Genomic DNA, 21,730 nt, shown 5'->3' with positions numbered 1-21,730 from the left:
AAACATAGTAAGAATAGAAATAAAGTATAATATACATTGAAGTCCAAACGCTAATTAAAAAGGTGTTGTACTCACTGGCCTCTGCTTTGACTTTGTCCATCTCAGTCAACAGAGTAACCTCTCTGTCCATCAGGCTGAGAGAGGGGGGAGGGGAAGAGATATGAAATGACATTCTTTACTACGATAAAGGGATCATGATTCAATAGATTTCTAAGATAGTCTCTGTACTTTGATTTTGGCTACACTCACCATTTCTATACTACAATAACACTGGTTAGACTACAGCAATAGACTACATGTTACGCTGAAATAGATATTGGTGGTGGTTGTTGTAGAGCAGAGTTGAGAGCAATGCACTTGGAGCTTTAGCCTGCCTGGTGACATCAGGTGATAAATTAGTGAATAGGCCAATAAAAATAATTCCAAACATCTCTTTCATCAACAGCTAGTTTAAAGTATTCCCCTCCCTCCCAGACAGTCCTAGCAAAATTATTGCTTATGAAATTGCTCTTGGCTAAAAAGCTATTTGTTTCTTTTTTACTATTTTAACTGAAAACAAAAGCACAGTAAAGTACTTAGTTGTTACCCAAAAATTATTTACTATTGGGTTAAGAAAGGCTGCATTGGACCTTAAAAATCGAGGCTCCTAAATTGCTTAGGTAAACATTCTGCTTAATTAACATAAGGGAATTTGTGCTGTTATATCCCACCATAAGTTTATATTCCAAATATAAACTACAACTTTACAAACTAATGTAGTGGAGGTAATGATGGTAGATGTACCAGCTCTGGAGCTCAGCAAATGTCTGCTTCATGGTCTTGATAGAGGAGTCCATCTCATCCTTGACCACCACTCTGTAGCGAGTGAGCGACACTGTGCATCTCTGCAGGTCCTTCACAGAGCGGTCAATGTTGGGCGCTGAGAGTCAAAGAACAGGGTTAGACTAGACATCACCTATTGTCTTAGAAAAACAAAAGCATTACCATTTTTGTTTTAAAGAAATTTGTCACTAACCAATCTTCTTGGCTCCAGACGATCCCTGTTGGTTCTCGTCAGTGGTGAGCACACAGGAAGTGGATGGCTGGGAGCTGGTTCTAGAACGGAACTTGTTGCCACGGGGAGGCTGGTGATTCCTTCCTCCTTGAGCATGGTGAGGGGTGGGGCTTGGGCCACTACAAAGAGAGTCTGCTTCCGCACCTGTTAGGAAAAAGAAGTATTCTGATCTGTAGGGGTTGGTTTCAACTACATGGAGGATTATGAAAAATCTTATATTGTCGCAACAATCCAAAGGTTGTCTGATGGATAAAATAAAGCCACTGAGAACACTCCATTACAATACCTGTAATGTCCGACGTGGCAGGTTCAGAATCCAACTCAGCTGCGTCCAAGGAAGCCGTATCCAACTGCTCACTCAGAGAGTCTAGTGAGTCTCCGTCCAACACGGAGCCATTGGCATGGAACCCATTCACAGCTTCCTTACTCTCAGTCTCAGAGGGCTGCATGGTCTCGGCTGGAGCAGGCTCCTCTGCCAGAGGCTCTGGCTGGGGCTTGGGCTTCTTTTTCTTCTTGGGCTGAATGTTGAATAATCAAAGTTGGATTTTAACCACTAGAATATAAACTTAAACAGCTTTTGAAGTTCATACATAATTCATATATAGCAACGGTTGAGCAGGTTGTAGGTCCTCATGACACAGATGCCATATTTTCAGCTAGAGCTTCTGACGTCAAAGAAAAATAGATGAAAGAACAAAACATTTCCTTTGACTAGCATTTACAGTTTAAAGTGAATTGCTTTTAAAGTTAACATTTTTCCCTCAAAATCTGGATGGGCTGTCACTGGAAGAATATCTTTGGAACTTGTTTTAAAAAGTGCCGTCTCAATCATGTGAGGGATAGGCCGTACTTAAAAACGCCATGACGCATGATAGGAAATTTCATTCATACTCATGTTTCCCTTGCATATAGAATGCAATACCCTGCAGAGTATAGGGCAACAAACAAGTTTACCTTCTTTTTACCAGTTACATTCCACTCCTTCAAGATTTCCACAGCACTACCTGAGAGGAAAACAAAGTCATTATGAGGAATGCTTTCTCCTTAACAGCCTTGACACTGTTCATGACATACAGACAACCTTTCACATTATCTAGGCCTAAATAGATCATTAAAAAAAGCCTTTTAAAAAGAGTAGGTCTACAGTGACCAAAAAGCCACCTGTAACAGTAGGCCTACATGAGATGTGGAAGAACCCTCATTGTTCTATAATTGGATTCATGACTCATTCTTGAAATGCATTCCATTACACCTAGAAGTTATGAATGACACGAGCTATGTACAAAATAAACCTCTAAATCCACACAATACATGTGCCCGCATCCTACATCAGGTAATAAGAGGGTGACAAGTTGTACTTAATGTACGCAGTTTGAACCAGTGTATTCTTAAATTAGAAATCAAAAAGGTATTTTCCATTCATTTGACTACGGTGTCTGTTCTATATCACAACAAGAATGATCACAATGGCATTTCCATACCTTCTAGGAAAGCCTGGACGGCCTTATCGACGCAGTTCTCAAAGTGCTGCAAGACCAGAACTATCTCATTGTTGCTTTTGTTGGGAACAACGGCCCTGACAGCACTAATCTGTGAAGAGAATGAATAAGAGAAAGATCTGGCAAATTAAGAAAGGATATGTATCACTATGCTAAAACTATGCTAAATAAAACTAGCTAAAGAGGAATAGCACTTAATGTATTCAAATCAATTGGAATGTTATGCCTAGAGAGAAATCATTTGCAGTCCTTACCTTCTCCTTCATCCTCTCAAAAGTCCCTCCCTGGGACATAACCATTTTCAAGTTTGTGTCGAACACCATACCAGAGGTATCTGGAGGAAAAAGGGAGAAAGGGTTGATTTGGAATTTCTCATTGTTTTCTGCTAGACCCAGGTCTATTTGCAAAACAATTGTAAGTGCATAGGCACATCATTTGCTAAACAAAACTCTCCCCATACCTAATCATTCCTGGACATTCAAAGTTAGGCCTATTTGTGTTGAAAGTAAACCATGGCAGAGAACACAGGGATTATCATAAATCATGTGGAACAGACAGAGGTGATTTGCATGAAAAACCTATTAGGACCCAGATATTTCCTTTATGGGCAAATGTGACAAGATGCTTGATGACCTCTCAAGTAAAATATGTACACGTTTAACAACTGTTTCAAGTTTCTTGAGGCCTAAAGATTTTACAGCACTTCTAATGGCTTTATATATGCTAGGACCAAAAAGAACTGGCCCTAGAGCCATGAGATTAAACTCAAGAAATATTGGCATCTGGACTGGCCGTAAAGGACCCGAGATCTGCATTGAATTTGAACCGGTTATAACTGATGTACAGTTGTAGAAACAGAATGAGTCAGCAAAGCAGGAGTTTATGCATCAGATGGATAAGAATACAGCCACAAACAAAGTAAGCTCAATGAGATGAGAAACAGCTGGGTTGCTGTGACCCAAATACATGTGGCATGACCAGAGAATGCCAGAGGACAGTTTAACAATGACAAACTCAACAGAAAATGTTGTGCTCTGTAAGTCAAAGACAGTCTTAATGGAGAGCTTCATTTCAGAAATAGCTTAACTTTATTCCGGAGAAAAGCTGGGACCCTTCTTAACCTGTTGGGTCTAGGGGGCAGCATTTAATCTGGTTACTAATCCTACCCAGTAACTAGAATATGCATATACTTATTATATATGGATAGAAAACACTCTAAAGTTTCTAAAACTGTTTGAATGGTGTCTGTGAGTATAACAGAACTCATTTGGCAGGCAAAACCCTGAGACATTTTCTGACAGGAAGTGGATACCTGATGTGTTGTATTGACTTTAAACCTATCCCATTGAAAAACACAGGGGCTTAGGAATATTTTGGCACTTCCTATTGCTTCCACTAGATGTCACCAGCCTTTACAAAGTGTTTTGAGTCTTCTGGAGGGAGATCTGACCGAACAAGAGCCATGGAACGATGATGTCCCATTAGACACCTGGCGCGCGAGTTCATGTTGGGTACCCTCGTTCCAATACGTTATAAAAGAGTATGCATTCGTCCACCTTGAATATTATTCATGTTCTGGTTAAAAAAGGCCCTAATGATTTATGCTATACAACGTTTGACATGTTTGAACGAACGGAAATATATTTTTTCCCCTCGTTCATGACGAGAAGTCCGGCTGGCTTACATCATGTGCTAACGAGACGGAGATTTTTGGACATAAATGATGAGCTTTTTTGAACAAAACTACATTCGTTATGGACCTGTGATACCTGGAAGTGACATCTGATGAAGAGAATCAAAGGTAATGGATTATTTACATAGTATTTTCGATTTTAGATCTCCCCAACATGACGTCTAGTCTGTATCGCAACGCGTATTTTTCTGGGCGCAGTGCTCAGATTATTGCAAAGTGTGATTTCCCAGTAAGGTTATTTTTAAATCTGGCAAGTTGATTGAGTTCAAGAGATGTAAATCTATAATTCTTTAAATGACAATATAATATTTTACCAATGTTTTCTAATTTTAATTATTTAATTTGTGACGCTGACTTGACTGCCGGTTATTGGAGGGAAACGATTTCCTCAACATCAATGCCATAGTAAAACGCTGTTTTTGGATATAAATATGAACTTGATAGAACTAAAAATGCATGCATTGTCTAACATAATGTCCTAGGAGTGTCATCTGATGGAGATTGTAAAAGGTTAGTGCATCATTTTAGCTGGTTTTATGGTTTTGGTGACCCTGTCTTTGAATTGACAAAACATTACACACAACTCTTGTAAATGTACTGTCCTAACATACTCTAAATTTATGCTTTCGCCGTAAAACCTTTTTGAAATCGTAAAACGTGGTTAGATTAAGGAGATGTTTATCTTTCAAATGGTGTAAAATAGTTGTATTTTTGAAAAATTTGAATTTTGACATTTATTTGGATTCAAATTTGCCGCTCTTGAAATGCACCTGCTGTTGATGGAGTGCACCACGGGTGGCACGCTAGCGTCCCACCTAGCCCCAAGAGGTTAACCTGTTAGGGCTAGGGGGCAGTATTGACACGGCTGGATAAAAAACATACCCGATTTAATCTGGTTACCACTCCTACCCAGTAACTAGAATATGCATATACTTATTACATATGGATAGAAAACACCCTAAAGTTTCTAAAACTGTTTGAATGGTGTCTGTGAGTATAACAGAACTCAAATGGCAGGTCAAAACCTGAGAGATTCCTTTACAGGAAGTGGCCTGTCTGACCATTTCTTGAACTTCTTTTCCATCTCTATCTTTTACTAAGGATCTCTGCTCTAACGTGACACTTCCTACGTCGTCCATAGGCGCTCAGAGCCCGGGAAAAACCTGAATGTCGTCATCCCAGCCCCAGGCTGAAACACATTATCGCCTTTCTCAAGTGGCCGATCAAGGGACTCTGGGCTTAGGCGCGTGACCCGACCGCCCCCGCCGTTGTGATTTTTTTTCCTCTGTTTGCCGAAAAGGAGATTCCCTGTCGGAATATTATCGCTTTTCTACGAGAAAAATGGCGTAAAAATTGATTTTAAACAGCGGTTGACATGCTTCGAAGTACGGTAATGGAATATTTAGAATTTTTTTGTCACGAATTGCGCCATGCGCGCGACCCTTCTTTACCATTTCGGATAGTGTCTGGAACGCACAAACAAAACGCCGCTATTCGGATATAACGATGGATTATTTTGGACCAAACCAACATTTGTTATTGAAGTAGCAGTCCTGGGAGTGCATTCTGACGAAGACAACAAAAGGTAATCAAACTTTTATAATAGTAAATATGATTATGGTGAGTGCTAAACTTGCCGGGTGTCTAAATAGCTAGCCCGTGATGCCTGGGCTATGTACTTAGAATATTGCAAAATGTGCTTTCACCAAAAAGCTATTTTAAAAATCGGACATAGAGTGCATAGAGGAGGTCTGTATCTATAATTCTTAAAATAATTGTTATGCTTTTTGTGAACGTTTATCGTGAGTAATTTAGTAAAATGTTAGCGAATTCCCCGGAAGTTTGCGGGGGGTATGCTAGTTCTGAACGTCACATGCTAATGTAAAAAGCTGGTTTTTGATATAAATATGAACTTGATTGAACAAAACATGCATGTATTGTATAACATAATGTCCTAGGGTTGTCATCTGATGAAGATCATCAAAGGTGAGTGCTGCATTTAGCTGTCTTCTGGGTTTTTGTGACATTATATGCTAGCTTGAAAAATGGGTGTCTGATTATTTCTGGCTTGGTACTCTGCTGACATAATCTAATGTTTTGCTTTCGTTGTAAAGCCTTTTTGAAATCGGACAGTGTGGTTAGATTAACGAGAGTCTTGTCTTTAAATAGCTGTAAAATAGTCATATGTTTGAGAAATTGAAGTAATAGGATTTTTAAGGTTTTGAAAATCGCGCCACAGGCTTCAAGTGGCTGTTAAGCCCAGTAAGGTATCCCATCTAAAGTGGACTGCACAGACGCGAGTTCATATTGCTGTCAATCTCTCTCAGCTATTGTGTTTGAAAGGATCCATTCTAACTCAAGAGGTCTGGAAGACACTTGATGAAGTTGCATGTCAAGTGTTGCTCCTTCAGCCTAGTGCCAGCTATGTTTTGAGAATCAACTCTAAACATTTAAAATGCATTCTCAATACTAGTTCATCTGCTTTTAAAAACATGGCAGAGACAAATGGTAGCACACATACCCTTCTGGCTGTTTTTCTTCGCCATGTTGTAACACCACTAGTCCAAAAGGTACAGTAAGTAGGTCCCAACTGATCCCAGTATACAGCGTCCCAGTTTATAGCCCAAGTAAAAAACAAATCAATAAAATAATGCACTTTTCCAGATATTAAGTTTGAACTTGTTTCCTAAGTGAAGACTTCAGCTCTTCATTTGTAGAAATGTTCCTCCTTGATTTTTCCCCTCAGACAGGAAACCAACAAAGGCTCACAAATCTGGCAGTAGGAGGGGTTGGAGTAGGCAGGGTCAGATCAGGCCTCCACCACTTAGGCTTGGATTCAACTTTTCTTCTCCGTTCTCCACAAAGTTGATCCAACTCTGAAAAAAGGAGACAGTGAAATAAGGTTACTGTCTAGGGTGGATGTAATAAGCACACAGGATTAAAAACAGAGTTTCATGAGACGATCCAATGGAACAAACTAGTAGTTCGTAATGAATCTTGACCCATCAAATGCACAAAAAAGAATCATAACATTTAGCATATTCAGATAGAACTATTACATTGGTGCCGGAATTACACTTCGAGTCAGATTTTATACTTAAAAAGACCCCCCCCCCCCCCCCAAAAAAAAAAAAGTATGCCAGAAAATACATTATACAACTCTATGCACAAGGACTACTATGTTCACTGGAAGAAGTGTGCAGATGCTAAATTTGGTTACAGAATTATGGTCAAATCTCCCTCATTTATGCAACCAAAAACATACATATCTGCTCCGAATTAACATTCAAAGATGTCTGCAGAAAGAATGCGGTGTCAGCTATGACAGGACACCTTGAGTTTAAAAATATATACTGTATATATTTTAGTTGTTGAACTACAGTAGGTGAAGTGAATTTGCATCATGGTTTCCTGATCTGCACAATACAGAAATGTATAGGCTAATTATGGATCTGAATATCACTCGTCAAGGTGATGCATCCTGAATAGGTACAGAAAGGCGGAAAAATGCAGTAGCTCTCTTTAGCATATTTGGGCATTATTCTACACACTGGCTATTATTGTAATAAGCTCCGCCTCCAAACAAGACCAGAACAAATATGTACCAATCATAGACGTCTATGCTTCACAAGTTTGGACATCAGAGTACTATACAGTAGATATGTTCAGTATAGTACAATACTAGGGCTGGGAATTGCCATTGACTTCACAATAGTTTGGTGCCGATACAATATGTATTGAGATACGAGATGTATTGAGATTCGATACTGTGATTTTATTGTGATTCGACGTTCCAAACATATTGCTCACCATGTGTCTGCTGCAGAGGGACAACAGAAGCCATGAGAAAAGTTTTGATCAGTCATGGAAATAAAAAGTGCTGAAAACAATATTGGGCTCCAATTTAAAGACAGAGCAAGCTATGAAGGAAAAATACTGGAGTTTTTGTGCAGGACCTGCAGGTATAGGAAATTTGCGCAAAAATAAAATTGACATATTGTCAAAATGATATATCAAAAAGAATATCCCGATATGTAACTGTATTGACCCCCCCATCACTACATTATACTGTACTATAGTGTGTCCTACTGTACCGGATTTTCCAAACTTGTGAAATGTCTGATTGGTTTAGATTTGGTCCGGCCAGGCCAGAATGACCAAATTTAAACTACTTTTCAACGTTCATGGACGTCCGGTCTTGGTCGGTGCTCAGTGGATGAGGATGCTCATTTCAGTAAATGGAAAGAGGGAATGCGGTATGCGACAGTAGGTGTAAGTAAGAGCAGGCAGAGGTGGCATTAACTGGAGACCAAGCAGCAGAGCGAGAGGTTGTCCAAACTGTTTTCACAGTATTACTTTGAACAAAAATTTGAAAAAATATACTGTCCTCCTTTCCACTGGTATACTGTTATACAAGTGGAGGACAGTAGCAGGTGACCCAACTGTTGTTTGTGACTACTATGATTTCCCATTGACTTAAATGCTTAATAATACATAAACAAACTTGATATCAGTAAAAACACTAACTAATTGGTAGGTCTACCTTTACTTGTTACTTCTGTGAACATTCATTAGCCTCTCACACGAGGGAGAAATTAAAAAATATCTTAAAGGTGTGGGTTTTTGGTAACAGAATTACAGACAAGGCAATGTTTCTTAAACCCTTTGTGCAAAGCTGTCAAGGCACTCTTGGCATTCTCTCAACCAGCTTCACCTGGAATGCCAGCAGTCTTGAAGGAGTTCCCACATATGCTGAGCACATTTTGGCTGCTTTTCCTTCACTCCACAGTCCGACTCATCCCAAACCATCTCAATTTGGTTGAGATAGGGGATTGTGGAGGCCAGGTCATCTGATGCAGCACTCCATCACTTTCCTTCTTGGTCAAAAATCCCTTACACAGCCTGGAGGTGTGTTGGGTCACTAAGCCCAAACAATATGGGATGGCGTATAGCTGCAGAATGCTGTGGTAGCCATGCTGGTTAAGTGTGCCTAGAAATCAAAATAAATCACTGAGTGTCACCAGCAAAGCACCCCCACACCATAACACCTCCATGCTTTACGGTGGGAAATACACATGCGGAGATCATCCGTTCACCCACATGGCGGTTGGAAACAAAAATCTCAAATTTGGACTCCAGACAAAAAGGACAAATTTTCACCCATCTAATGTCCATTGCTTGTGTTTCTTGCCCCAAGCAACTCTCTTCTTATTGGTGTCCTTTAGTACTGGTTTCTTTGCAGCAATTCGACCATGAAGGCCTGATTGACGCAGTCTCCTCTGAACAATTGATGTTGAGATGTATCTGCTACTTGAACTCTGAAGCATTTATTTGGGCTGCAATTTCTGAGGCTGGTAACTAATGAACTCATCTTCTGCAGCAGAGGTAACTCTGGGTCTTCATTCTTGTGGCTGTCCTCGTGAGAGCCTGTTTCATCATAGCGCTTGATGGTTTGAGACTTTTTTGATTACTACATGATTCCATATGTTATTTCATAGTTTTGATGTCGTCACTATTATTCTACAATGTAGAAAATAGTACAAATAAAGAAAAAAACGTGGAATGAGTAGGTGTTCTAAAACTTTTGACTGGTAGGGTATATGCCTTCATTTCTCAAATAGACTCTTGGCTTTCATCTGATATGCTCCTATAAACATCACTTTAGTGCTCCTGGATCTGTATAGATGGAAATGCCCTGACGTCAAGCCTATAACTAGGCAATTCTAGGGAAAACTTCTAGAAATGTATACTACTATGAATGTACATTGTCCTGATTTTAAAAAAAATTGTAAAGCACATCCCATCCACCCCCAAAAAATGTAATATATATAATTGTTGTTTTTTTTTAGCTGGCACTAGGCTGAAGGAGCAGCACTTGACATGCAACTTCATCAAGTGTCTTCCAAGAGGGCTGGTGCTTGAATACGTTCTGCTCCTGAACAAGGCAGTGTTCCTTTAATCTACACACAGGTAGCCTAGTGGTTAGAGCGTCGGACTAGCAACCGGAAGGTTGCAAGATCGAATCTGTTGTTCTGCCCATGTTGTTCTGCCTCCTAGGCCGTCATAGAAAATAAGAATTTGTTCTTAACTGAATAAAGGTCAAATAAAATAAAACAGTTTTACTGTTTCTCTTTTCTTCTTTTGCATTGTTGGGAAGGGCCTGTAAGTAGGCATTTAACTGTTAGTCTACACCTGTATACAAAGCATGAGACATAAAATTGTATTTGATCCTTGAGAACCTTGAACACCACCCTCAGTAAACTGTGGAGTCATTTATAGGCCAGCTGTTTCCCACTTAGGTTTCTCTTTCTGACCCAGCAATCATGGAAAGGGAAACTTACTGTGTAAACCCACACCCTTTTCATTATCCTTTTACGTCACACTTACTGCATGGCATGCCACCACCACACCTTTGAACACATCAAACATGCACTGTCAACAACTGACGCCAGCATGTGCACAACAATGTTTCAAGTCAGTCAAGACATTGATGCAGTGTGTTTATCAAGAGGGATGGTGCTTGAGTCCCCAAGTAGGTTACACATAATGTGTTGACTTAAGCAAAACACTGAAGAGGATCATGCAATATAAAATATATAAATTGGCCTACATTCTAAAAACTGAATTTGAGATTAGCAAATTGGAGGAAACTAAAATAAGAGGTCCGTTTGAAGCGTGAAACGAATTGACACGGGTCATCATAACTCAAGATATTGGTAACCCACTGTCTTGTGAGGTGAACAGCACAGTTAGTTCAATCAGTCATGATCTTACAGGCAATGTATCCTGCAGGGCCTAGATTCAGAAAACTCAGATGACCTCAGATAAAAAGTGTAGCCGTGTTGATCAAAGTTGTTAGGACTTCAGAGACAGATTATACCACCTGAAAGACTCAACACCAGGCTGTGTGTTCCATAATGGATAAATACATTGGAAAATTATTTTGCTTAGAATCTGGACCACTTTGTAGTTTGTGTAATCAAAGGACATGACACACTGATCCAACCAACCAAACTACATTGCAGTGCTTCCAACTCACACATTAGGCATGAGACACACATTTAACCCTCTTCACACAAGCCACACCTTTCATTTCTCACGCATTGAAAAACATATTGCTTTTATTTTTTAATTAATCGTGTGTGTGTGTGTGTGTGTGTGTGTATATATATATATATTCAGTGTTATTTAACTTCTTTTCAACTGTGCCTTCTAATAGTTTTGACATTGGAGCATAATCGCCTGCAATTCTACATCACGAGCATTGCAACTGCAACATTATCAGTTTCCCCACTTGTAATTGTGAGAATGCTATTCATTGACTACAGCTCAGCGTTCAACCCCATAGTGCCCTCAAAGCTCATCACTAAGCTAAGGACCGTGGGACTAAACACCTCCCTCTGCAACTGGATCCTGGACTTCCTGATGGGCACCAACAGGTGGTAAGGGTAGGCAACAACACATCCGCCATACTCATCCTCAGGGGTGCGTGCTTAGTCCCCTCCTGTACTCCCTGTTCACGCATGAATGCACAGCCAGGCACGTCTCCAACATCATCATTAAGTTCGCTGATGACACAACAGTGATCACCGACAATGAGAGCCTATAGACCGTGTGGTCCAAGGACAACAACCTCTCCCTCAACGTGATCAAGACAAAGGAGATGATTGTGGACTACAGGAAAAGGAGGACCGAGCACGCCCCCATTCTCATTGACGGGGCTGTAGTGGAACAGGTTGAGAGCTTCAAGTTCCTTGGCGTCCACATCACCAACAAACTAACATGGTCCAAGCACACCAAGACAGTCGTGAAGAGGGCACGACAAAGCCTATAACTCCTCTGGAGACTAAAAAAAAAAAAGTGTCATGGGTCCTCAAAAGGTTTTACAGCTGCACCAGAGAGCATCCTGACGTGTTGCATCACTGCCTGGTATGGCAAATGCTCGGCCTCCGACCGCAAGGCACTAAAGAGGGTAATGCGTATGGCCCAGTACATCACTGGGGCCAATCTTCCTGCCATCCAAGACCTCTATACCAGGCGGTGTCAGAGGAAGGCCCTAAAAATTGTCAAAGACTCCAGCCACCCTAGTCATAGACTGTTCTCTCTGCTACCGCACAGCAAATAGTACCGGAGCGCCAAGCCTAGTTCCAAGAGTTTTCTAAACAGCTTCTACCCCCAAGCCATGTTATTTACTATTGCTCTTTAACTATTTGTTATTCTTATCTCTTACGTTTTTTCATGTATTTTCTTAAAACTGGATTGTTGGTTTAGGGCTTGTAAGTAAGCATTTCACTGTAAAGTCTACACCCGTTGTATTCGGCGCATGTGACAAAATTTGATTTGTTATACGCACCAATTGAATTTCCCCAGATCCATAGGCTACATTACATTGACTCGTTTGGTCATTGGCAATTTAGTTCTAGGTTCATTAGGCTTTAACAACAAAAAGGCAGCATCCAGAGTGAATTTCGGTAGAGTGACCTGATTTGTCCAAACAGATTGTGAACCCAAATGTGTAACTTATTCTACTGGGGGGACAATACATTGAAAGAATTTGGGTTGGGTGTAGGGGCAGATTTAGGCTATATCATGAGGTCTTCAGGATATGTTATTATCAGTTAAATGTATTTTGTCTTTCACAATAGCTTATGTAGCCTAAGTCAATAGAAGAATTCCCTCTACAATGGGCTAAAATATAGACGAATTAGTGTGCTTCTCTCAGCAAGAACACTACCATTATTCCCACTACTTTGATTATTTAACTTCTTGGCAATTTTGATGGTTATTTGAAATCTGATATGCCAATGTGTCTCCAAAAATAAATGTACTTTTTTTAAATAAAAAAAAGTTAAATTAGAGGCTATGCATTTTTGTAAGCATTTATGGACAGAATATAGGCTAAGTCATAAAATGAGAATAGGCTATATTGAAATGCCCCTTGCCTCCAATATCTGGTTTTGACGTTTTAGCTGATAGACAGAAACCATAGGCATAAACGCAAAAGATCTTGCCTATGTAGACGGCAAAGTTTTGCAAATCAGCCTCAACCACCTGAAATCTAAATAATAGCAGTATTTTCTTGGTGGTGTAATTCTGTAGAAATCAATATGTCACATACTCAAACCTTCAGTATTTAGGAAACATAGACCAGGAGCAGGTGGCCAACCATCTTGGAGAGCAACAGGTAACTGCCAAAATAAAAGGAAACACTTGAGTAAATGAGGGATACAAAGAATATTGGAAGGTGCTTCCACACAGGTGTGGTTCCTGAGCTAATTAAGCAATTAACATCCCACCATGCTTAGAGTCCATTATAAAAATTCTCAGTTTCCCATTATTTTGGCTACCATGGCTAGAAGAGATCTCACTGACTTTGAAAGAGGGGTCTCAAAGGAGCATAGGGGGTTTAAAGGGGGTGTGTGTGTCTCAGTAACCAGATTTCAACCCAATTGAACACTTATTGGAGATTCTGGAGCAGCGCCCGAGAGAGCGTTTTCCACCACCAGCAACAAAACACAGATTATTTATCTTGCTCCTTTGCACCCCAGTATCTCTACTTGCACATTCATCTTCTGCATATCTACCATTCCAATGTATAATTGCTATATTGTAATTACTTCGCCACCATGGCCTATTTATTACCTTAACTTACCTCTTTGCACTCACTGTATATAGACTTTTTGTTTTCTTTTGTTCTACTGTATTATTGACTATATGTTGTTTTTTTTCACCTCCATGTGTAACTGTGTTGTTGTATGTGCCGAATTGCTACGCTTTATCTTGGCCAGGTCGCAGTTGCAAATGAGAACTTGTTCTCAACTAGCCTACCTGGTTAAATAAATAAAATAAAAAAATTGATGGAATTTCTTGTAGAAGAATGGTGTCGCATCCCTCCAATAGAGTTCCAGACACTTGTAGAATCTATGCCAAGGCGCATTGAAGCTGTTCTGGCGGCTCATGGTGGCCAAACGACCTATTAAGACACTATATTGCCGTTTTCTTTATTTTGGCAGTTACCTGTACCTCTAAGCTGGATATTCTACAGTCCTATTTTAAAAAGTGATAGTTCACCTAAATGAAGTACATACTGTTTTTTTATGGACAAGGAGAGACTGCAATCCATCCTATGGTTAGCCACCAACCGTTAACATATAATATTAAGTCCCCCATATGGGGGGCTTTGAGCAGTTCTGGACAAGTTCCGACTGACATCTGTCTGCTCTCCCCTTTCACGCTCTTATCGGAGCTGACTTTAAATGTCTGGTTTCACACCCCACAATTCATGAAAAAATACCACGTTTTATTGGTCACAGAAGGAAGAAATCCCTGTGCTTAAAGCTGAAGTTGTAACAAGTCTGCATATATTTGAATGGCATGTGTGCTCCGCTCAGTGGACATCGAGGAGAAAATTGTCGGCAATTATATGAAATAGTGCCAATATTGTATTGTCACCAAGTATGGTCATATTTATTTCACAGTTAGAAGAAATGTTAAATCTTATACTAAGTAGTTTATAATTTGACTGACGAGCTTGGAAGTTCAGGTGTTGGTGATTGGCATGCCATATGTACGAGTCATCGGGTGGGGATGACAGGGGGAGTGCATTCCATGCGTCATCACATTTGCAGAGTTATGTAAGATAGCTGACTATTCCTAATGTGATTAGTATATTGGATAGTCATAATTTAGTCATCATTTAAGCTAATAATATAACTCAATCACTGTTCGCAAAAAATAACTTAAACGCAGCATGTGGTGGAGTACGCTAGGCTAGAGCAGATATTCCTTTTTCTTTCCTTGCACAGGAAAAAGTAGGCCTTTTTATCATGCAATTCTTTCACACTTGACTGGAGAGATTAACAGAATAATTTTTTTAAATATATGAGTTTCAAGGTGGCACTGATCCAATGCTTAAACTGAATAGGCACGCTCACCGGGGATATGGCTGATGCTCCGCTAGTGCCAACAATACTGTAAGCACAATTAAGTTGAGAATTTTGATATGTCTTTTAGTTTAGTCTTTTCATTGTCTTCTTTGACGCAATAGCAATTCCCACGATTGCATTTTGAAATATTGCTATATGCCTGGCTGGGCCTCTCACTGATATTCGCAACTTAATCATCTATTTGGTAGCCTATTTGCTGCACCTGTTGCCTTCCGACAGGCTAGGACCGATTTAAAGTTTTCAAAACAATCGGTAATCTGCATTTTTGGACGCCGATTACATTGCACTCCACGAGGAGACTGCGAGGCAGGCTGACCACCTGTTACGCGAGTGAAGCAAGGAGCCAAGGTAAGTTGCTAGCTAGCATTAATAAAAACAATCAATCTTGACATAATCACTAGTTAACTACACACGGTTGATGATATTACTAGTTTAACTAGCTTGTCCTGCTTTGCAAATAATCAATGCGGTGCCTGTTAATTTATCATCGAATGACAGCCTACTTCGCCAAACGGGTGATGATCATTCAAGCCCATTCGTTGCACCAATGCACCTAACCATAAACATCAATGCCTTTCTTAAAATCAATATACAAGTATATTTTTTTTAAAGCAGGAAATATTAACTATGGAAATTGTGTCACTTCTCATGTGTTCTGTGCAAGCAGAGACAGGGTATATGCAGCAGTTTGGGCAGCCTGGCTCGTTGCGAACTGTGTGAAGACCATTTCTTCCTAACGAAGACTAATTAATTTGCCATAACTTTACATAGTTATGACATAACATTGAAGGTTGTGCAATGTAACAGCAATATTTAGACTTATGGATGCCTCCCATTCGATAAAATACAGAACGGTTCCGTATTTCACAGAAAAAAATTAACATTTTGATTTCGAAATGATAGTTTCCAGATATTACCGTATTAATGACCTAAGGCTCGTATTTCTGTGTGTTTATTATATTATAATTAAATCTATGATTTGATAGAGCAGTCTGAGCGGTGGTAGGCAGCAGCAGGCTCGTAAGCATTCATTCAAACAGCACTTTACTGCGTTTGCGAGCAGCTCTTAGCAACGCTTGAAGCACAGCGCTGTTTATGACTTCAAGCCTATCAACTCCCGAGATTAGGCTGGCAATACTATAGTGCCTATAAGAACATCCAATAGTCAAAGGTAAATTAAATACAAATGGTAGAGAGAGAAATAATAACTACAACCTAAAACTTCTTAACTGGGAATACTGAAGACTTATGTTACAAGGAACCACCAGCTTTCATATGTTCTCATGTTCTGAGCAAGGAACTTAAACGTTAGCTTTTTTACATGGCACATATTGCACTTTTACTTTCTCCAACACTGTTTTTGCATTATTTAAACCAAATTGAACATGATTCATTATTTATTTGAGACTAAATTGATTTATTATATTAAGTTAAAGTGTTCATTCAGTATTGTTGTAATTGTCATTATTACAAATATATATATTAAAAAGAAATGTAAAAAACTGCCGATTAATTGGTATCGGCTTTTTTGGTCCTCCAATAGTCAGTATCGGTGTTGAAAAATCATAAATCGGTCAACCTCTAGTTGAGACTGGTGTTTTGCGGGTACTATTTAATGAAGCTGCCAGTTGAGGACTAGTGAGGCCTCTGTTTCTTAAACTAGACACTAATGTACTCTGTTGTGCACCGGGGCCTCCCACTCCTCTTTCTATTCTGGTTACAGACAGTTTGTGCTGTTCCGTGAAGGGAGTAGTACACAGTGTTGTACGAGATCTTCAGTTTCTCGCATGGAATAGCCTTCATTTGTCAGAACAAGAATAGACTGACAAGTTTCAGAAGAAACGTATTTGTTTCTGACCATTTTGAGCCTGTAATCAAACCCACAAATGCTGATGCTCCAGATACTCAACTAGTCTAAAGGACAGTTTTATTGCTTCTTTAAATCAGAACAGTTTTCAGCTGTGCTAACATAATTCCAAAAGGGTTTTCTAATGATCAATTAGCATTTTAAAATGATAAACTTGGATTAGCCAACACAACATGCCATTGAAACAGGAGTGATGGTTGCTGATAATGGGCCTCTGTACGTCTACGTAGATATTCCATAAACAAATCTGCCGTTTCCAGCTACAATAGTCATTTACAACATTAACAATGTCTACACTGTATTTCTGATCAATTATATGTTATTTTAATAGACAGAAAATGTGATTTTATTTCAAAAACAAGGAAATGTCTAACTGGCCCCAAACTTTTGAACGGTAGTGTATATACACACACACATACGTGTTCGCTGATATTTTGAATTTTTAACTTTTGGAATTGTGTGTATTGTTTTGTATTGCTAGGCATTTTGTATAACTGCATTGTTGGAGCTAGAAACAAGCATTTCGCGGCACCTGCGATAACAATTGCACATTTGTGTACGAGACCAATTCACTTTGGGTGTGCTCATAGTGCGCTCTGGGCGTTCGTAAATTCAGAGCATTGTCATGTCAGATTGTCCGTAAAGTCCAAGCGTTTCGGCGGTTGGAGCGTTCAGAGCGCACACTATGCCCAGACACAAATGAGAGAACACCTCACTGACCATTTTACTCACCCCAGAAGAGGCAGCTTTCATGTTATCCATATAGTTGGTGACTAATTGTGCTGCTGGCAACAATTTAATTACACTTTTTTTGCCGACGTTTACTGACATACAGCCAGAGCGAATTTATGTGTAATGACAATAAACCATTGGATTTTCTTTTTAGTCCCTTCTCAAACAATTGCTACATTCATCTGTGTGCTTCCACAGCATGGCAACTAATTTCACTAGTAAACTAATCTGATATATTAGTAGTCTGTCTCTTGTGGGCAATAGAATGTCACCACTCAGTAAAGATAAGGCAACATTATTTGGGTAAACTACACCTTTAAAATACTTCGCAACCTAATACGTTCGTCTGTGCGAGCTTCTGAAAAATACCACCAGTAGCTAACGTTAGCTCGCTACCTGCTTCTAGTTATTAATAAAAAAACACAATTCTGGCCAATTAGCTAGGTAGCGAAGTCTCAAACTAGAACTCATTTTGTGCAATGTGTTGGTGACTGTATCTTAGCAACGCCAGTCCTGGCTAGCCAAACTTTCCCCATTTTATACTTAGCTAGTTATATAGATTGGCCTAAGTGCATTAATTTATTTAACTAACTAACGTTAACTGGCCGGGTACCATCATAATAATCTACGGAATGTAGCAAACTAGTGCTGGAGACCACCCAACGCGTTAGCAAGCTAACCTAGCTAGTTAACGTTAACTCTTCTCGCTTTGTTAAAATAACGTGCCAAATCCACAATGAACTGTTCGCAAGGAAGGTAGCTAGCAAGCTATTGATGTTATTAACGTTACCTAACTAACGTTCATATTTTCACAATCCCCTGAGACTGCAGTGAAGTGTATCACTGTATTATTCGTCAACTACGCTAGTTAAATTAATAACGTTAGCTAATTAGCTGCTAGTTCAATTGAAAATGCTAGCTAACGCTCTTGTCTCTCCAGTTTGTGACACACAGCAAGCTAGCTAACTGGGTCTGTTTACTAACTTACTAAGATTGCTAACCATGTAGTTCGCTAGCAATATAAAACGTGTATTTTTGAGTGATTCAGCGCTTACCTGGGTGTCTTTCTCCGCAACGTTACCAGTCGTCTATGGTCTCCAATATTTTTGCCCTCAGGCTTAGTCACAAATCTATCCACGTCGTCACTTCCGAACAGACTGAAATCGGTCATGCACGCCACGCATGCCAAAATAACCTTTGGACAACGCGAATGACTTCATAGAGGCGTGCATTTATGTAAATTGGAATTATTAACACATACTCTTGATCATTTCAAGGGGTAGTCTTGACTGTATTATAACTTTTCTGAGCCATTGATATTCTGAACAGGGACCACGGAGCGCTGTGCAAATTATAGGATTGTAAAAAAAGATGTAGGCAGAGGGAGAGCTAGTTATGTGGGCTCAATCCTGGCTGCAGCGCTATGTCATGTCTATTTGCACGGTGGGTGCCTAATTACCTTTGACCTGGACCACAAAAGTCTAACACTAAAATACACAGTGTTACAGGATCTTGACATTGATGTGGTGCCTGATATTCTCCAGGCATTGTATTGATCTGATAATCTGCACAGAGTCTATCTGGAACATAGACTCTGAACAACACGTTTTCCTATATATACAGTACCATTCAAAAGTTTGGACACACCTACTCATTCAAGGGTTTTTCTTTATTTTTACTATTTTCTACATTGTAGAATAATAGTGAAGATATCAAAAATATGAAATAACCAACAAAAAGTGTTAAACAAATCAAAATGTATTTTCTATTGTAGATTCTTCAAAGAAGCCACCCTTTGCCTTGACAGCTTTGCACACTCTTGGCATTCCCTCAACTAGCATCATGAGGTAGTCACCTGGAATGCATATCAATTAAAAGGTGTGCCTTGTTAAAACTTAATTTGTGGAATTTCTTTCCTTCCTAATGCATTTTTTTTTTTTTTAACCTTTATATTTAACTAGGCAAGTCAGTTAAGAACAAATTCTTACTTACAATGACGGCCTACACCGGCAAACGCTGGACCAATTATGTGCCACGCTATGGGACTCCCAAACACGGCCGGTTGTGATACAGCCTGGATTCAAACCAGGGTGTCTGTAGTGACACCTCAAACACTGAGATGCAGTGCCTTAGACCGCTGCGCCACTAAGTAGCCCTTAGGTAGGGGTTGTATACAGAAGATAGCCCTATTTGGTAAAAAACAAAGTCCATATTATGGCAAGAACAGCTAAAATAAGCAAAGAGAAACAACAGTCCATCATTGCTTTAAGACATGAAGGTCAGTCAATCTGGAAAATTTAAAATCACAAAAACCATCAAGAGCTATGATGAAACTGGCTCTCATAAGGACCGCCACAGGAAAGGAAGACTCAGAGTTCCCTCTGCTGCAGAGGATAAATTCATTAGAGTTACCAGCCTCAGAAATTGTAGCCCAAATAAATGCTTCACAGAGTTCAAGTAACAGACACATCTTAACATCAACTGTTCAGAGGAGACTGCTTCAATCAGGCTTTCATGGTCAAAATGCTGCAAAGAAACCACTACTAAAGTCATACCAACAAGAAGAAGAGACTTGCTTGGGCCAAGAAACACAAGCAATGGACATTAGACCAGTGGAAATCTGTCCTTTGGTCTGATGAGTCCAAATTTGAGATTTGTGAGAGTAGGTGAGCGGATGATCTCTGCATGTGTAGTTCCCACTGTGAAGCATGGAGGAGGAGGTGTGATGGTGCTTTGCTGGTGACACTGCCAGTGATTTATTTAGAATTTAAGGCACACTTAACCAGCATGGCTACCACAGCATTCTGCAACGATACGACATTCCATCAGGCTTGCGCTTAGTGGGATTATCATTTGTTTTCAACAGGACAATGACCCAACACACCTCCAGGCTGTGTAAGGGCTATTTGACCAAGAAGGAGAGTGATGGAGTGCTGCATCAGATGACCTGGCCTCCATAATCACCCAAACTCAACCCAGATGGCGCCGAAGAACATGGCCGATGTTTTACAGTTGAAGTCGGAAGTTTACATACACTTAGGTTGGAGTCATTAAAACTCGTTTTTAAACCACTCCACAAATTTCTTGTTAACAAACTATAGTTTTGGCAAGTCAGTTAGGACATCTACTTTGTGCATGACACAAGTCATTTTTCATTAACACCATGGGACCATGCAGCCATCATACCGCTCAGGAAGGAGATGTGTTCTGTCTCCTAGAGATGAATATACTTTGGTGCGAAAAGTGCAAATCAATCCCAGAACAACAACAAAGGACCTTGTGAAGATGCTGGAGGAAACAGGTACAAAAGTATCTATATCGACAGTAAAACAAGTCCTATATTGACATAACCTGAAAGGCCGCTCAGCAAGGAAGAAGCCACTGCTTCAAAACCGCCATAAAAAAGCCAGACTACAGTTTGCAACTGTACATGGGGACAAAGATCGTACTTTTTGGAGAAATGTCCTCTGGTCTGATGAAACAAAAATAGAACTGTTACGCCATAATGACCATCGTTATGTTTGGAGGAAAAAGGGGGAGGCTTGCAAGCCGAAAAACACCATCCCAACTGTGAAGCACGGGGGTGGCAGCATGATGTTGTGGGGGTGCTTTGCTACAGGAGGGACTGGTGCACTTCACAAAATAGACGGCATCATGAGGATGGAAAATTATGTGGAAATATAGAAGCAAAATCTCAAGACATCAGTCAGGAAGTTAAAGCTTGGTTGCAAATGGGTCTTCCAAATGGACAATGACCCCAAGCATACTTCCAAAGTTGTTGCAAAGTTGCTTAAAGACAACAAAGTCAAGGTATTGCAGTGGCTATCACAAAGCCCTGACCTCCTCCTATAGAAAATGTGTGGGCAGAACTGAAAAAGCGTGTGCGAGCAAGGAGGCCTACAAACCTGACTCAGTTACACCAGCTCTGTTAGGAGGAAT

The 21,730-nt window shown here is 39.9% G+C and overlaps 1 protein-coding gene across 3 annotated transcripts in view; it reads right to left on the bottom strand.

Annotated features, from left to right (window-relative positions):
* Positions 1 to 19,001, bottom strand: part of spats2 (spermatogenesis associated serine rich 2) — a 28,503-nt gene extending 9,502 nt beyond the window's left edge. Inside the window, exons 1-10 of one of the 3 annotated variants that reach the window (XM_014136203.3) lie at positions 18,847 to 19,001; positions 13,365 to 13,434; positions 6,768 to 7,122; positions 2,808 to 2,887; positions 2,536 to 2,644; positions 2,009 to 2,058; positions 1,341 to 1,572; positions 1,016 to 1,198; positions 784 to 919; positions 76 to 134 (exon numbers count right to left, since the gene is read on the bottom strand). In XM_014136203.3, coding sequence (XP_013991678.2) covers positions 76 to 134; positions 784 to 919; positions 1,016 to 1,198; positions 1,341 to 1,572; positions 2,009 to 2,058; positions 2,536 to 2,644; positions 2,808 to 2,887; positions 6,768 to 6,792 — 874 coding nt within the window. In that variant the 5' untranslated portion in view covers positions 6,793 to 7,122; positions 13,365 to 13,434; positions 18,847 to 19,001. The remainder of the gene's footprint in view (positions 1 to 75; positions 135 to 783; positions 920 to 1,015; positions 1,199 to 1,340; positions 1,573 to 2,008; positions 2,059 to 2,535; positions 2,645 to 2,807; positions 2,888 to 6,767; positions 7,123 to 13,364; positions 13,435 to 18,846) is intronic. The other 2 variants (XM_014136204.3, XM_014136202.3) reach the window with 2 other exon arrangements.
* Positions 19,002 to 21,730: the final 2,729 nt, after the last annotated feature.

The sequence above is a fragment of the Salmo salar genome, chromosome 13 (assembly GCF_965601325.2).
Source record: "Salmo salar chromosome 13, fSalSal1, whole genome shotgun sequence".
Classification (NCBI taxonomy): domain Eukaryota; kingdom Metazoa; phylum Chordata; class Actinopteri; order Salmoniformes; family Salmonidae; genus Salmo; species Salmo salar.
The sequence above is the reverse complement of the archived record's forward strand: the minus strand, read 5'-3'. Positions and strand labels throughout refer to the sequence as shown.